General features: G+C 43.0%; 3 protein-coding genes across 3 annotated transcripts; 2 read left to right on the top strand and 1 right to left on the bottom strand.

Annotated features, from left to right (window-relative positions):
* The first annotated feature begins 8,127 nt into the window (after positions 1-8,127).
* SRSF9 (serine and arginine rich splicing factor 9) lies at positions 8,128-9,916 on the top strand. Its single transcript, XM_089489632.1, has 4 exons — positions 8,128-8,345; positions 8,983-9,167; positions 9,519-9,691; positions 9,779-9,916. Exons 1-4 carry the CDS (start codon positions 8,128-8,130, stop codon positions 9,914-9,916), a joined length of 714 nt encoding a protein of 237 aa, XP_089345758.1.
* A 484-nt stretch (positions 9,917-10,400) lies between these two features.
* Positions 10,401-11,885, bottom strand: GATC (glutamyl-tRNA amidotransferase subunit C). The gene is made up of 4 exons (XM_089489468.1): positions 11,814-11,885; positions 11,267-11,436; positions 11,094-11,197; positions 10,401-10,468 (listed from the first exon to the last, which is right to left on the bottom strand). Exons 1-4 carry the CDS (start codon positions 11,883-11,885, stop codon positions 10,401-10,403), a joined length of 414 nt encoding a protein of 137 aa, XP_089345594.1.
* A 281-nt stretch (positions 11,886-12,166) lies between these two features.
* On the top strand, positions 12,167-12,481 carry TRIAP1 (TP53 regulated inhibitor of apoptosis 1). Its single transcript, XM_089489666.1, has 2 exons — positions 12,167-12,313; positions 12,392-12,481. The coding sequence occupies exons 1-2, from the start codon at positions 12,167-12,169 to the stop codon at positions 12,479-12,481; spliced, it is 237 nt and encodes a 78-aa protein (XP_089345792.1).
* The last annotated feature ends 1,466 nt before the right edge of the window (positions 12,482-13,947 follow it).

Below are 13,947 nucleotides of genomic sequence, written 5' to 3'. Positions count from 1 at the left end.
CCCTACCAAGCAGTGCTGCCTCACTAGTATTGCCGGCCACCACTGGTCCCACCGTTCACTGGGCTAATTATCCATTCAAAGACTTCTAGAACCTGAGGGTCCAGAGGTATCTACACCAGCATTGCTAGTGTCCCTCTGGCAGATCTATGAAAAGTTGTACAACCAATAGTTAGATAAGCTGGAGACAAATTAGCTTTGCAAATATAAACATGGCGTTGGGGGCCTTTGTGATGCTAGTCTCTTAGCAGATGTCTCCTTTGGCTACTACCTAACACGACCTCTCTGTTTTCTTTAAGCTACTGCACCCATCCTGTCATCTATAGTATACGCTATACCATATGGTTTTTCTTGTGCTTCTGTTACTTCAACCAGACACATCACTCCATCTTCACCATCCTCTTATCGCTCTCTCCTGCATATCTTGTTCAGATGCACATTTTTTTTTAACATTTCTTTTCAACGTCATTAATTAGGCCTCAACCATTCACAGCACACTGGTAAGACCCGTTACCTCCATATGTGTTCCTTCTCTTATGGCCATTGAATGAAGCTAAATCCCAGCCTGCCAGCTGTTACCCTAACTGTGACCCCCGGGCACCGATCCATATGTATTAGCAGCTGGCACAATGAATCAGCCTGCTTCCAACTGTTTGCCACTTATAAATCCCACTCATGACTGCCCCAGCTTGTCTTTTCTCCTCCTTTACCCACCTTTTCTCTTTCATGCTTTCCCTCTAATTGTCTTTGTTCCTTATCCTGCACAACATATTCATTCCTTCGGAGTCCACAGTAATATTCCACCTACATGTGCATTCTGGCTTCTCTTTCCACCCACACATACATACATTTTCCCTCCCTGCTCTGTCTGTTATAAATAGAACATTTTCATCAATTGCTCCTTTAACATCAGAACACACTGCAAACACTTCTGTTTGTTACACCGTTCCATTGGTCAGCCTTTGCCGTTTTATCTGGGCTTATGCCATTTCGTATACTTGGAATGGTATCCTTAAATGCATGTCTCCATGTCTTATTTTTTTTTGCAAAGGCTTTAAAATGGGAAGAGCAATTTCTTATGTTTTCCAGCCACCAGTTTTGGGATATAGTTATATTATTGAACTAAAAATAAAAATTCAATAGTGTTGCGCAGAAGTATTTGTTCCAATTTAAAAGACAAAATAGAAAGTGATTGTATATAATACAAACAAGATATATGAAAAAGGTGTTATGAATAATAAAGAAACAATACTTATATTTTTCGTCTCTGTGTTGTCTTTTTTCAATTTTTCAGTTGTGATTTTTCTCCCAGTGTTTTAACATATGTAAGAAAAAAAGAGTAACATAGTGTTTTCCGTAAAAACAGTAAATCTGTATCAGATATTTTAAGTGCGGTATCCCACTCACATTGATGAGAGCATTATAGTTTGCTCTGACTTTCTGGACATGAATTGAACGGTTCCACCCGCCAAAAGGATTGTATGGGCTTCCAAAACTCCAAGCGGACAACTTCCGGGTGTAGAAAAATTATGCAAACGGCACGCAGACGCGTTTCGCCTTAATCAGGCTTTCTCAATGGTGACATGCTTGGAGAGAGAGAGATCCGAGAAAGAAATCCTAAATGTGAGCATACCGCACTTTTGTTTGTAAACGAATTAAATATTTGTATACCTTACCTTCTGCCTCTTTGCTTCGTTCCGTGGTGTTATCGTGTGGACCGATAATTGTTTTCTTCGGGAAGGAGTTTTGGAAGCCCATACAATCCTTTTGGCGGGTGGAACCGTTCAATTCATGTCCAGAAAGTCAGAGCAAACTATAATGCTCTCATCAATGTGAGTGGGATACCGCACTTAAAATATCTGATACAGATTTACTGTTTTTACGGAAAACACTATGTTACTCTTTTTTTTCTTACATATGTTAAAACACTGGGAGAAAAATCACAACTGAAAAATTTAAAAAAAGACAACACAGAGACGAAAAAAAGCCCCCAGCACTGAAGACGTCAGGCCTAGACAGCGCTAAAGGTAAATACACCGCTGGGTATACCAGGCAAATATCCAGGCGGCCGGTGCCTAACTCATCATGGAAGCCCTTCCTTCAAGGCAATGGATCCAAAATAATAAGGTGGGCATGGGTGTTCAGCTAGTGGGTGACTTTTCAAGCATTTCTTGTAGCAGTTGACTGGCTTCTACTGGTCAGACTGCTCAGGAGTAAGTGGACTATGTTGATTATGTACCCTCAGGAGACAAACATCCTCAGGGGCCCATTTACAGGTGCCCATCCCTGGGAACTCTCTGGGTTTCACCTGGAGATTCCGGGTTAAGTGCTGCTTCTCCAGGTCTCTGGGCAGGGCCGGCCCGACAATGGAGCCAAGTGGGGCAACCGCTCCAGGCGGCACTTTTGAAGGGGCGGCACTTTGCCGCCCCAAGCCCTTTTTTTTAATTAAAAAAAGCGAAAGAGAGAAAGGGGCGCCGAGTGGTTTTCGCTTACCAAGCTGTCAGTACCCGCTCGGCGCCCCTCTCTCTCTCCTCTGCGGCGAGTCTTCCTGTTCGGTCTCGGTGCCGGCTTGTAATGCTGAGCGCAGGAAATCTTCCGGAAAGCCGGCACCGAGACCGAACAGGGAGACTCGCCGCAGGACTGCTGAAAGGTAAGTACAAGGGGGGGGCGGAGGGAGAGGAAGGGTAGATAATGGGGGGGGGCGGCAGGGACGGAGGGAGAGGAAGGGTAGATAAGGGGGGCGGCGGCATTTAAAAATTCGCCCCAGGCGGCATTTTGCCTTGTGCCGGCCCTGTCTCTGGGTCACCTGGGGGAAAAGCCGGGCCGCCCTGCAACATCACAGGGACCTCCTACTCGCATCCTAGGAGGGAGGGCTCCCGGTAACCACAGCCAGAGAGTTCCTAGGTATGCAGCTGCCTGTTTCCCCAGTGATTGTCATTCAGTATCCCGGCAGTGAGTTAAGTATAATCCAGCATACCATTATCATTAAGGGTTATAATTTATCCACTATTTATTTTTGCTTTTTTTTCTTGCTAGTTCTTACATAATTTTATTAGTGCAGTAATTTCCACCCACCAGCAGATGTCTGTTTAAAAGAGAGGTAGAGAGAGGTAGTGACCAATTCCAACACGATGCTATTAGGATCAGAAGCAATACCCAGTTCTTTCCAGTAGGTGGCACTACCACAAATTGAATTTACATGCCTTATGGAGATTATAGAGAAGCAGGGTATTATGTGACAGGAGGTCATCTGGAGTTGAATCCTGACATTGCAGGGGTTTTTAATTAGCTCCAAGACATAAGGTTCTAATTTCTCTTAAGCAATTGAATTGTGATTTGTATACTATATGTGGTTTTTAATTTGGAACTCCATCCCCCGCACCCCAAACCTTTTTATAATGACCATAACCTTGGCTGGTAACCCCCATGATAAATCTTTGTTCAATTTTAGAGCAGTCTATAATCTCCCTTTGCCATTCCAATCTACATCTATCTCGCAGATGGCTTTCATTACAGTTTTTGAAAGAACTGGTTTTTGTGTAAGAATGCAGACTACATGAATGAGATAAACCCAAACAGGATCTGTAACGCTTGTGTTTTACATATTTCACTTGTCTCATATCTTAACATTCACCCTAGCGAGGAACCAGGTGCTTAGGGACCTAGTCTAGTTTGGCCAAAGAAATGTTAAATGGTTGGGTTCTCTGGTGTGGATTACATCCTTCAACCATCTAATGAAAACACAGTGTCAGATTTGTATCTATGCTACATTTAGGGATTTAGGAAAAATAGAATGAACGAGAGGAAAAAGGTCTTGAAGTTAAAATTTTGGCTATGATGCTATGATGTTTGCAAAAACTAATTTTATTTGTAAAACAACTAATTCCTTTGCCATCTTCTCTGAGATTTGGAAACCTTATCTTCTCATGCTCCGCTATAAATCTATTGGCCACAAAAAAGTAACATCTTCAGCCTCCTATTGGTGGAACTACCGTATTTGCTCGATTATAAGACGACCCTGATTATAAGACGAACCCCCAAATCTGAATATTAATTTAGGAAAAAAAGAAAAAGCCTGAATATAAGACGACCATATAGGAAAAAAGTTTTACCAGTAAATGTTAATTCATGTAAACAATTTTTTTTAATAAAAACTATGATTGAGAAAAATATTTTGGTTTTATTTCCTTCTATTTTCCAACCTGCCCCCCAGTTATGCACATCTGCCCCAGAAATGTCTTATATCCCCTATATGCCACTGTGCCCCATGATATGCCTTTTAACCCTCTAAATGCCACTGTGCCCCATGATATGCCTTTTAACCCTATATGCCACTGTGCCCAATGATATGCCTTTTGACCCCCTATGTGCCACTCTGCCTCCAGAAATGCCTTATACCCCTATATGCCACTCTGGCATTTAGAGGGTTAAAAGGCATATTATGGGGAAGAGTGGCATATAGGGAGGTTTAAGGCATTCAGGAGGCAGAGTGGCGTATAGAGGGTTAAAAGGGCATTTCTGGAGGCAGAGTGGCATTAAGGGGGTTAAAAGGCATTTCACAGAGCACTCTGCCTCCAGAAATGCCTTATGCCCCCCATTTAACACTCCCCCCGCCCCCCCCCCCAAACTTACCGGTGCTTCTAACTTCCCTGTCATGTAGCCGGGGCAGCGTGTAGATCCCACGCACTTACGCTGCAGCCTGTGCGGGGAACTCTGATCTCTGACAGCCGGGGAAGGTCTGCGCGATGCACGCAGACAACCCCCGCTGCTAGCCACACCACCTTTCTGCTGCAGTGGAAGTTGTCTACGCGAATCGCGTAGACATCTACACGCTGCCCCAGCTACACACCGGGGACTCAGAAGTACTGGTAAGTGGGGCGGGGGGGGGGGGACAGGAGGATCCAGGTCCCCTGCAGCTGCGGGGGATCTGGATCTTAGTTGTCTCATAGTCAGACCTATTTGAGGTCTGATTATAAGACGACCCCGATTATAAGACCTCGTCTTATAATCAAGCAAATATGGTATATTACGGAAGGACATACCGAGACATTCGATAATAGCCAGCGGTTTAGAAACAAATGTGAAAAACAAAGACACAAAATAAATATATTTACAAAAAAACCCACTTTTTTATATATTCAAATGCATTTTATTAAGGGAAAATATATTAAGAGCATTTCTGATCATGTAAGCATACTTTGTGTAATATTAGGCATAATTATCATAAAACTTAATATTAAACATTTTAATTGACTATATTTATTTAATATAAATTTAATTTTAAACATATTTTAATTGTATTTTAGGTGAGTTTCTGATAGGACAAGTAATGGTTAAATCTTTATGCACAAATTTACTGTTTTCACTAGGCGCATGAATCACATTTCTTTGTGATTTCTTTCTTAAGCAAAACATTCTGGAAAACAGTTCCAGTTATATAAGACATCAATCAGGAGGAACTCCGCTGATTCTCCATCCAGCGGGCTCTGGCTTGGCTGATGGTCGTTCAGAGGATTCCTTTGCCATCTTGGGATCCAGAGTCCCTCGCTCGTTTTCCATCCCTTCCAGGACAGTTTGGTCCATCTGTATCTGTATTGAGACAATATAACCGAGTTAGAATCGCACACAGTGTGTTGACTGCCTAGATTGATGCGGTGCTGCACTCAGGAAAGTGTCTACAGTTCCATGTTTAGAATGGAAATGTGGGAAGCAAATGGGAGGGGTCACATTAAAGACACACCCACTCCCACCCCCCACTCAGAGACAGCCAGGCCCCCGCCAACACTTTTAACCTCATTTATGGGGCCGACTCATTCATATCTAAATATAGGACCGGTTGGGCTTTAAATGTAAATTACCCTAAGCAGTGCTTTTAACACCTACTGATACCCATATTAGAGACTTACCCTCTGAATGACCAGAGCTCCAGACGGTCTGGATCAAATCTCAAGTGGCCGTGGAGCTTCCTCCATCTTTTTGTCACCTGCAGAATATGAGTCCAATGAGACCAGTTGGAGAACAATTTTGGCAGCAAGTGAATATCTTCCCCACATAACACATACACATACCGGGGTTCCAACCCAAATCTACTCAGGAAACATTCTAATTAATGACCCCAACACATTTTACAAACACCAGTAACTGGAGCTGAGAGAAGACGCACTTAATATGTAGTTTATTATTCTAATTACTGTCAATTATTATTTCTAATTATTACTGTTACCTTATGAAAAAATGTATTTGTCTCCCCAAAATGTGGGGCAAATAAATTAAAAGCAAATCTGTTATGAATCTAACGCTTACCTAGCTGGTTTCTGCCTGTCTGATGCCACTGCACGGAACACATCTTCTTTGACATGACAAAGTCTATGAGGTCATTCATCCCCAGAGACAGGAAGCGGCGTGACTGTGAACTTATTGGATGTTGGTACACCTGTCGCCATCTTGGAAAATGATGACTGTTAGCTTGTAATAGAAATAAAAGATTTTCTAACACATTTTGTGAAGTTGTAAGCAGTGAATCTATTGGATAAAATTCTGGCTACCTCTAAAGTGAACTTGATTGTCAGTGTAGGCCCCACCACACCAGGGGCCACGACCAACCCCAGCCTGACCTGCGGGCTAAATTTTTCCCCCCCAATTCTTTTGTATTTGACGTTTGGGAGGACAACAGCCTTTTGCTAGTTTATTCTTACTCTCAGTGGCGACTCTAGGAACAATACTATAAATAGGGGGGCACATAAGTCAAAACTGGGGGGGGGGCACTAATAAGTTCCACCACTAAACCATGCCACTGACAAAACTATATATATATATATATCAAGCCAAAATACCAGAGTATTGCAGGATGCAATGCAGTAAGCAATCCTTTATTGGATTAACATAATACTTAAAAGACAAGTTTTCCTCTCTTCCTCAAGTATTGCTTCAGACCTGAGAGAGGAAAACTCCCAAAAGCTTTTGTTTATAGTTTACAAATAAGTGCAGAGACAGAGCAACAGGCTCCCGGGCTGCCTGGTTATTGTGAGCAGGGCCGTAGCTCCGCGAGGAAGCACTGATTGATGCAGAGGAGACAGAGACGCCGAACGGTCGCTCATGAATACTTTTTCAGCAACCGCTCAGCACGCCTCACTCTCCTCTGCGAGGCCTCTGTCTTGGTCATGGTGCCGGCATTTTATGGGGGGGAGAGGGGGTCGATAGATGAGGGGGTAGATAGTGAGAAGAGGGGGTAGATAGGGGGGACAGGGTAGATAGTGAGAAAGGAGTGTAGTAAGAATCTTGAAATAATAGAGTGAGAATGAGTGAGAGAATGAATTAAGGTGTGGATGAATTGTGTGAACGAGTGAGAGAATGAATGAATTTGCGAGAATGCATGAATATGTGTAAATGATTTGTGTGAGAGTGAGAATAAATGATTGTTTGAATGAAAGTGTGTTATTCAGTTGATCTATACATGCATGTGCTGTTTATTTGATCTATACCTGAACTACAGGGAGTAAGTAAAAGTGATTCCAGTGATTACAAATTGTGCCCAGTGCATTAAAACAAAATGCAACCTGAAACAAAAAATGTGCCAATCAAGGCCCCAGCCTTCTTATGTTAGATATCAAAAACTATGCTATGCTGCCACCTAGCCTAAGAAGGCTGGGGCTAATACTATAAAGTGCATAGAGGACCAGAAAGTGCCTGTGCAAGTGCACATAAAAATAATACTGTGCCCCTGCTACACACCGAAATCTGGGTGCAATAAAAAAACACCCCAGGGCTTCATGGCACTTTTGGCTTTAATGCCAGGGGATCAAGCGTTCCCCCCCTCACCAATGTATGGCCCGCCACTATCATACATTGCTGAGTATGTTTGTTACATAATCGCCAGGGCAGCATCAGCATGCTGCTAGGTACAAAACGGTTGCCATGTTACGTCTTATGAAACCACCTCTCTGGATCTCGTCCCTTTGTTTATGTTTTGAACCCTAGCGCGTAACACGTTGGCATAAGCTCCGCCCACCGTTAAGCGCGTTCTCGTTGTAGCGTTCCCTGCTAGGCGCGCTCCGGCAGCCCTTTCCGCTTTAAGGAACTTCCGGTAGTGTCCCACCGTGCTCCGCGCGGCCGGTGACAGGAAGCAGTAGGATGTCTGGTTGGGATCGGGAAGGTTCGAGGTCCGGCTCCGGCTCTGGCTCCGGGTCTGGAGACGGGCGGATCTATGTCGGTAATCTGCCTGCAGATATAAGGGAGAAGGAGCTGGAGGACCTCTTTCATCGCTATGGCCGGATCCGGAGCATCGAATTGAAGAACCGTGGCGGGAGCAGCGCCGCGCCGTTCGCGTTCATCAGTTTCATGGACCCCCGGTGAGGGAAAGACTATGGGAGCTAACGGGATATATGTGGAGACGAGGGAGGGAAGCCTGTGGGAGTTGGACAAAGGGGATGGAGAAGGCGGGAGGAAAAAGGATACGAGAGGCGGATTGTGACTGAGGGAATAGGCGTGCGTTTGGTCTTAAACTGGAATTACTTGAGCTACTGGATTGAGTGACAAAAACCCTGGAGCGTGAAAAGGACGAGCTAAGTAAGGAATGGAGGTCACCGGATTATATATTCACTTGGATGTTTACTTGTATCCCGGGCAGTGGGGCCTACACAGGAACCAGGCCTACGGATCGGCGTTTGGTGGCTTTGGGAAATAAGGCTGTAGGTGCATTACAGTACAGTAAACTGCATTATATGGAGGAAGCCGATCATACACGTTTTGGACTGGTAATGCCTTACGAGCGTAGTAAATATGAAAGTTTCTGATGATTGTTCTCATCCTCAGGTCGTGTTGGGTGCTATGAGGGTATATACCATGGGGGTGGGAGCTGGCTTTTGTGCAAACACTGAGGGGGGTTGTTTACATGTTGATATGGTAAGTGGGTTAAGAATCCTATACATAAAACCTCAGAATTTAGGTTTTACATTTCACATTATCTGTTGTTGACTTGACTCTTAGGGATGCCGAAGATGCAGTATTTGGCCGAAATGGATACGATTTTGGTTCATGCCGACTTAGAGTAGAATTTCCACGCTCATTCCGTGGCTCTGGTGGTGGTGGCGGAGGAGGTGGTGGTTACGGAGGGTCACGTGGAAGAAATGGACCACCTTCTCGAAGGTCTGAATATAGAGTCCTTGTTTCAGGTAATTGCAGATTCTCGACTCTCTTTACACCTGCAGAGCTTTTTCACCAGTGGCGCATCTAGTTATGGAGTGAATAGGTTTACCTTGGTGATGCTGGACCATAATTTATATTTATTTATTAAAAACCTATTGCATGACCAATTATAGTCCAATAAAAGCTCTACTTTCTGTTTTGGTGGAGCATTTGTACCCATTTCTTAATGGGCTAAGCAGTGGTAAAGGAGTCATTGTGTTTTTTGTATTAGAAACCGCGTAGGTTGTATGGAAACTCCAACTTTAAATAAAAATAGTTAACACATTGGCATGTTTATCTGCAGTAAGTCTACAATATACTTAAATTGTTTGGAACAGGTCTTCCCCCATCTGGCAGCTGGCAGGATCTGAAAGATCATATGCGGGAAGCAGGAGACGTGTGTTACGCTGATGTACACAAGGATGGAATGGGAATCGTGGAGTTCATTCGCAAAGAAGACATGGAATATGCATTGCGGAAACTGGACGACACAAAATTTCGGTCTCATGAAGTATGTTCGCGTTGTATGATACAAGTATTCTTTGCCCCGCAAATCGAAAACTTTCTTATACAATTAACACTATCTATTTTTATCTAGGGTGAAACTTCCTATATTCGCGTCTGCCCTGAACGAAATACCAGCTATTCTCGATCCAGGTCTCGCTCCAGAGGGCGTGATTCCCCATATCAGAGCCGCCGCTCACCTCCTTATGCCTCTCCTTTCCGACCGTACTGAGCTGCCACAGGGACACTTTCTATGAGTCTAATTCTTAAGACCATCTGCTCTTACATTCCACCACTGATGGATTTCATCAACTGTCTTTTATATCATTAGTTAACCCAAATTTTTAGCAGTTCCTTGACATCAGATGTGTTGGTTTTGTTCCTTTTTTATTTTTTTGTAAGAAGGCAGAAGATAAAACTGTGCCTAATCTGATGTTCTGTGCATATTAAGTGCTGCATAGTGAATAGTAGGTATAATTGGGATTAGCAGTGCAGTGGAATGTTTTGGCACTGGGACAAACACAAGGGAATAGACATGCTTGTCCTGCGTTAAGATCTTCCCCATCGGTTTGCTAGAAGAATATTATTTCAAATAACTTTTTAATCCTCTTCTCAAATCAAGTTTATGTATTTTTCCTTTTTATTATGAAACTGTTTCAGTTAAATAAACAGAGCATCTGTAGCTGTCCAAATAAACAGATTTTGGTCATTGGATTTTAAACTACATCTTGTCTAACTTTGTCAAGTAGCCGTTCTTCGCTGTGGGTCGGTAGAGGGATGTTACCTGTTGGAAAACAGATTTGTCATGTACAAAAGAGCCACACAGTAGAGGCCTCGAAGAGTGAATCACTGACTTGTAAGTAAGGCGATGCATTAAGAACGGCCAGCTTTGCATCGAGAGCCCTTCATAATGCAGTGAAGTGAAATAGTTAATGTCACTCTTGAATAAGCTTGAATATTTCACTAGACATGTAAGTGAAAGCTAATGAACATAACATACTATTAACATAGAATAGTTATTTTCAAACTACATGTTTGACATTAAGGTTAATTTCTGTTAATTGCTTTAAGAAACCATTACATTTTGTTCATAGAGCTGCCCCAGAGTCTGTAGTGTTGTATCACTGAATTACACAATATATTAAAACAGCAAGACCTACACCGGGGGACTCCTAAGGAGTTCTTGAGGTCTACTTACCCTTCTTTTTGTGAAATACAACTGATTTTGCTAGAATTTAAAATGCTTACAGCAGTGTAGTTGTGAAATAAAGGGGCTTTCTGAGAGAGAAATGTGAACAAAAACATTTTAGTGAAATAACTAAGCTGCAGGTTTACCCTGTCCGTAGTTAAATTATTTCCAATGGGTCTAAAGGTTATTTGTATGTTTTTTGTTGTTTTTTTTTTTGTACCTGGTGGTGCTACAAAGTACTCTTCTATTATGACATTGGCGTTTTCAAGCAGGTCTTCTGCACAGCCCCCTGCTGTGACGCAGTCTTTACGAATGTACAGGGGTCTGCAGGAGAAAAGAGAAAATTTAACCGAGGTGTAACAATCAATGTAGCAAAAACTAGCTGGCAGGTACCTGTCTTCTAGAACAGATGCTAAGGGTTCAATGCCATCCGTATCCACGCGATGCAACTGGTTAGCAAATTGGATGGCCTTTTCCAAACGCTGCACGCCTTCTTGGTTTCGGAAATCTACCAGTGCCAAGTGCTCCAAGTGATCAATGACTTCCGTATTAACGCAGCTATCCTGCAAACACACCGATAAGACATAGTGTGCAGGTGATTGGCTGAAAACCCACCAGGCGCTACTTCAGTTTCATGTAGCGAGCTTAAGAATACAGAGATGTAGGTTTACCATCAGGAAATGTTTATTGTCCATCAAATATATATATATATACATATATATACACATATATAATACATGCGTGTGTTTACCTGTGTCTCTGTTTCGGGCTCCAGACTCCATGTGGGTTGGCGTGGTACCTTCAAAGAAAATTATCAGTGGTATTTATTTTATATATGCACAAAATCCAAAATATGAGGATTGAGAGAATATATATATATATATATATATATATATATATATATATATAATGTGTGTATGTATGTATTTAATATACCTACCTTACTATGCGTAGAGAGCAACCGGCAGACCTCGGAAAGCCGACTCCGGAACGTAGCAGCTCGCACCCACATCTCTATTAGTGTCCCTTAAAGATGACGACAAAACAAATAGCGCCAGTGAGCCTCGGCATGCGACCTTGTGACTTACCAAGACAGCCATATTTAAAAAGGGCAGATATGCTCCGCTTAGTAAACGTGCCCTGCTGTAAAATGGCCATCGCAGCTCTGCCCGATTAGGAGATGGCTGCCGCAGGTTTCCCGGTTTTAAGATGGCCGTTTTCTTTCTGAGGTCCTAGGAGAGGTGTCAAGAGGACAAAAAGTGCGTTGGTGGCTTCGGGCGCCCTTCTGTCAGCATGAACAGCGTTGGTGAAGAATGCACCGAAATGAAGCGGGAGTACGACCAGTGTTTTAACCGCTGGTTCGCCGAAAAGTTTCTAAAAGGAGAGGGAAGCGGGGATCCGTGTACCGAGCTCTTCCGGCGGTACCGGCTGTGTGTGCAGGTGAGAACCGGTTAATGTGGCGGGATCTTGTTGCTGTTTGGCATCCTGCTTAAGGGCATCGTGTTTTTTTTGTTCCAGAAAGCCATCAAGGAAAAAGATATCCCCGTGGACGGAGTGGATTTCATGGGTCCTAACAAAGACAAACCCGAAACGGATGGATCCTCTTGACCCTCTGCGGGCCCCGTAATTTGGGGGGCCCGTGACGTCTATTATCTATCACTTCTATGTATCGAAAGCTATTTTGTAAGAAAATGTACAAATATTTATCAGCCTTGTCAGTGGTTAGGCTGTATATTAATCTCATTAAAGGCTCTTTTTCTTGCTACACGCTGCGGCTCATCCACTTCATCCAGCGCCAGTGATCGTATGGGGTATATTCACTAAATGCAGAGGTGCCACTTCACTGTTCATTATAAGCGGTAAACGCTGGGGTTGTGCCGTAAGTCGGGCTGAGCTGGCCCTACATAACATATAATTTAACAAATGTGCAGACTGGTGAAATGTTGCTTAACTATAAATTATACAGGGCCAGCCTGGCCTTTTCTGCGGTAAACGCTCTCTTGATTTGGCTCTTCATAATATGTAGTAAAGTGAAGGCGCAGAAACACTGCAAATTTTATTTTATTTATTAAAGGGAGAGTTAAGAGTTTGGAGTGGAACTATGATTTAAACTCCCTCGTTAACTATTCATTATAATGGGCCAACACTGGCAAGTGTCTCCAGCAAAAGGCTCAACTGGCCCTGTGTAATGCATAAATCAAAGGGTGAAGAAACCTCACTCGATTATACATTATTTAGGGCCTGCCAAGCTTTTCCTGCAGTAGATGCTCACGCCTTCGCTCTTCATAATGCATAGTGAAGTCCAGGAGATGAAACACAACTCTCTTGGTAGTGAATAGACCCCCTCTTGCCAGGTCTCACTTTAGTGAATAAGTGGCATATAATATAATAAGTTGGTGGCAGGAAGAATCTCTTTTGTGACAAACATAAAACTGACTGCATTTGGGAGAATAATCCTTGGTCTGTATTCTGTTAAAAGGTGCGGTAGGTAAATGGTGCTAATACAGTACCTTGGAAGCCCTAACTGGTGGATCTATAGCTAAATACGTTCGTAAGAAGGAACTACCTCCAAACAGTGGGCCCCTGAGCTTGCTGGCTTCTTTATTGTTAATGGCTCGTGAAATACTGGATCAATTACAAAGCACATACTATGCGAAAGTCACTGTTTGCACATAATGGGGTTTATCCACTAAACGGAGAGTTGATGATGTTATGCATCTCGCTATTCATTACGTAGAGCCAACACTGGCAAGCTTCATCTTGCTGATTTAACTATACATCATACAAGGCTGACCAAGCTCTCTCTGGGATTGGGCCTTCATAAGTGAAACACAGCTTTTTACAAACTTTCCCATTAGTGAATAAACCCCAATGTGAATTCTTTAAACATATGTGTTTTATTCTACTACTCTACTACTGCAATAAACGCAGAGGTTGGTGCAGTTTTCCTCCATAGTGTTTATAGTCAAATATATTCCATGGCTGGGGTGAGCTATTGTTCATATATCACAAATGGATCGCACAAAGAAACATCACTATAATCACAGCTTTCCGTCTGGGTAACACAACAAAAC

The sequence above is a fragment of the Sceloporus occidentalis genome, unplaced genomic scaffold, assembly GCF_023333645.1.
Source record: "Sceloporus occidentalis isolate IW3139 unplaced genomic scaffold, rSceOcc1.0.p SCAF_40, whole genome shotgun sequence".
Lineage (NCBI taxonomy): Eukaryota > Metazoa > Chordata > Lepidosauria > Squamata > Phrynosomatidae > Sceloporus > Sceloporus occidentalis.
This window is presented reverse-complemented; position numbering and strand designations above follow the sequence as displayed.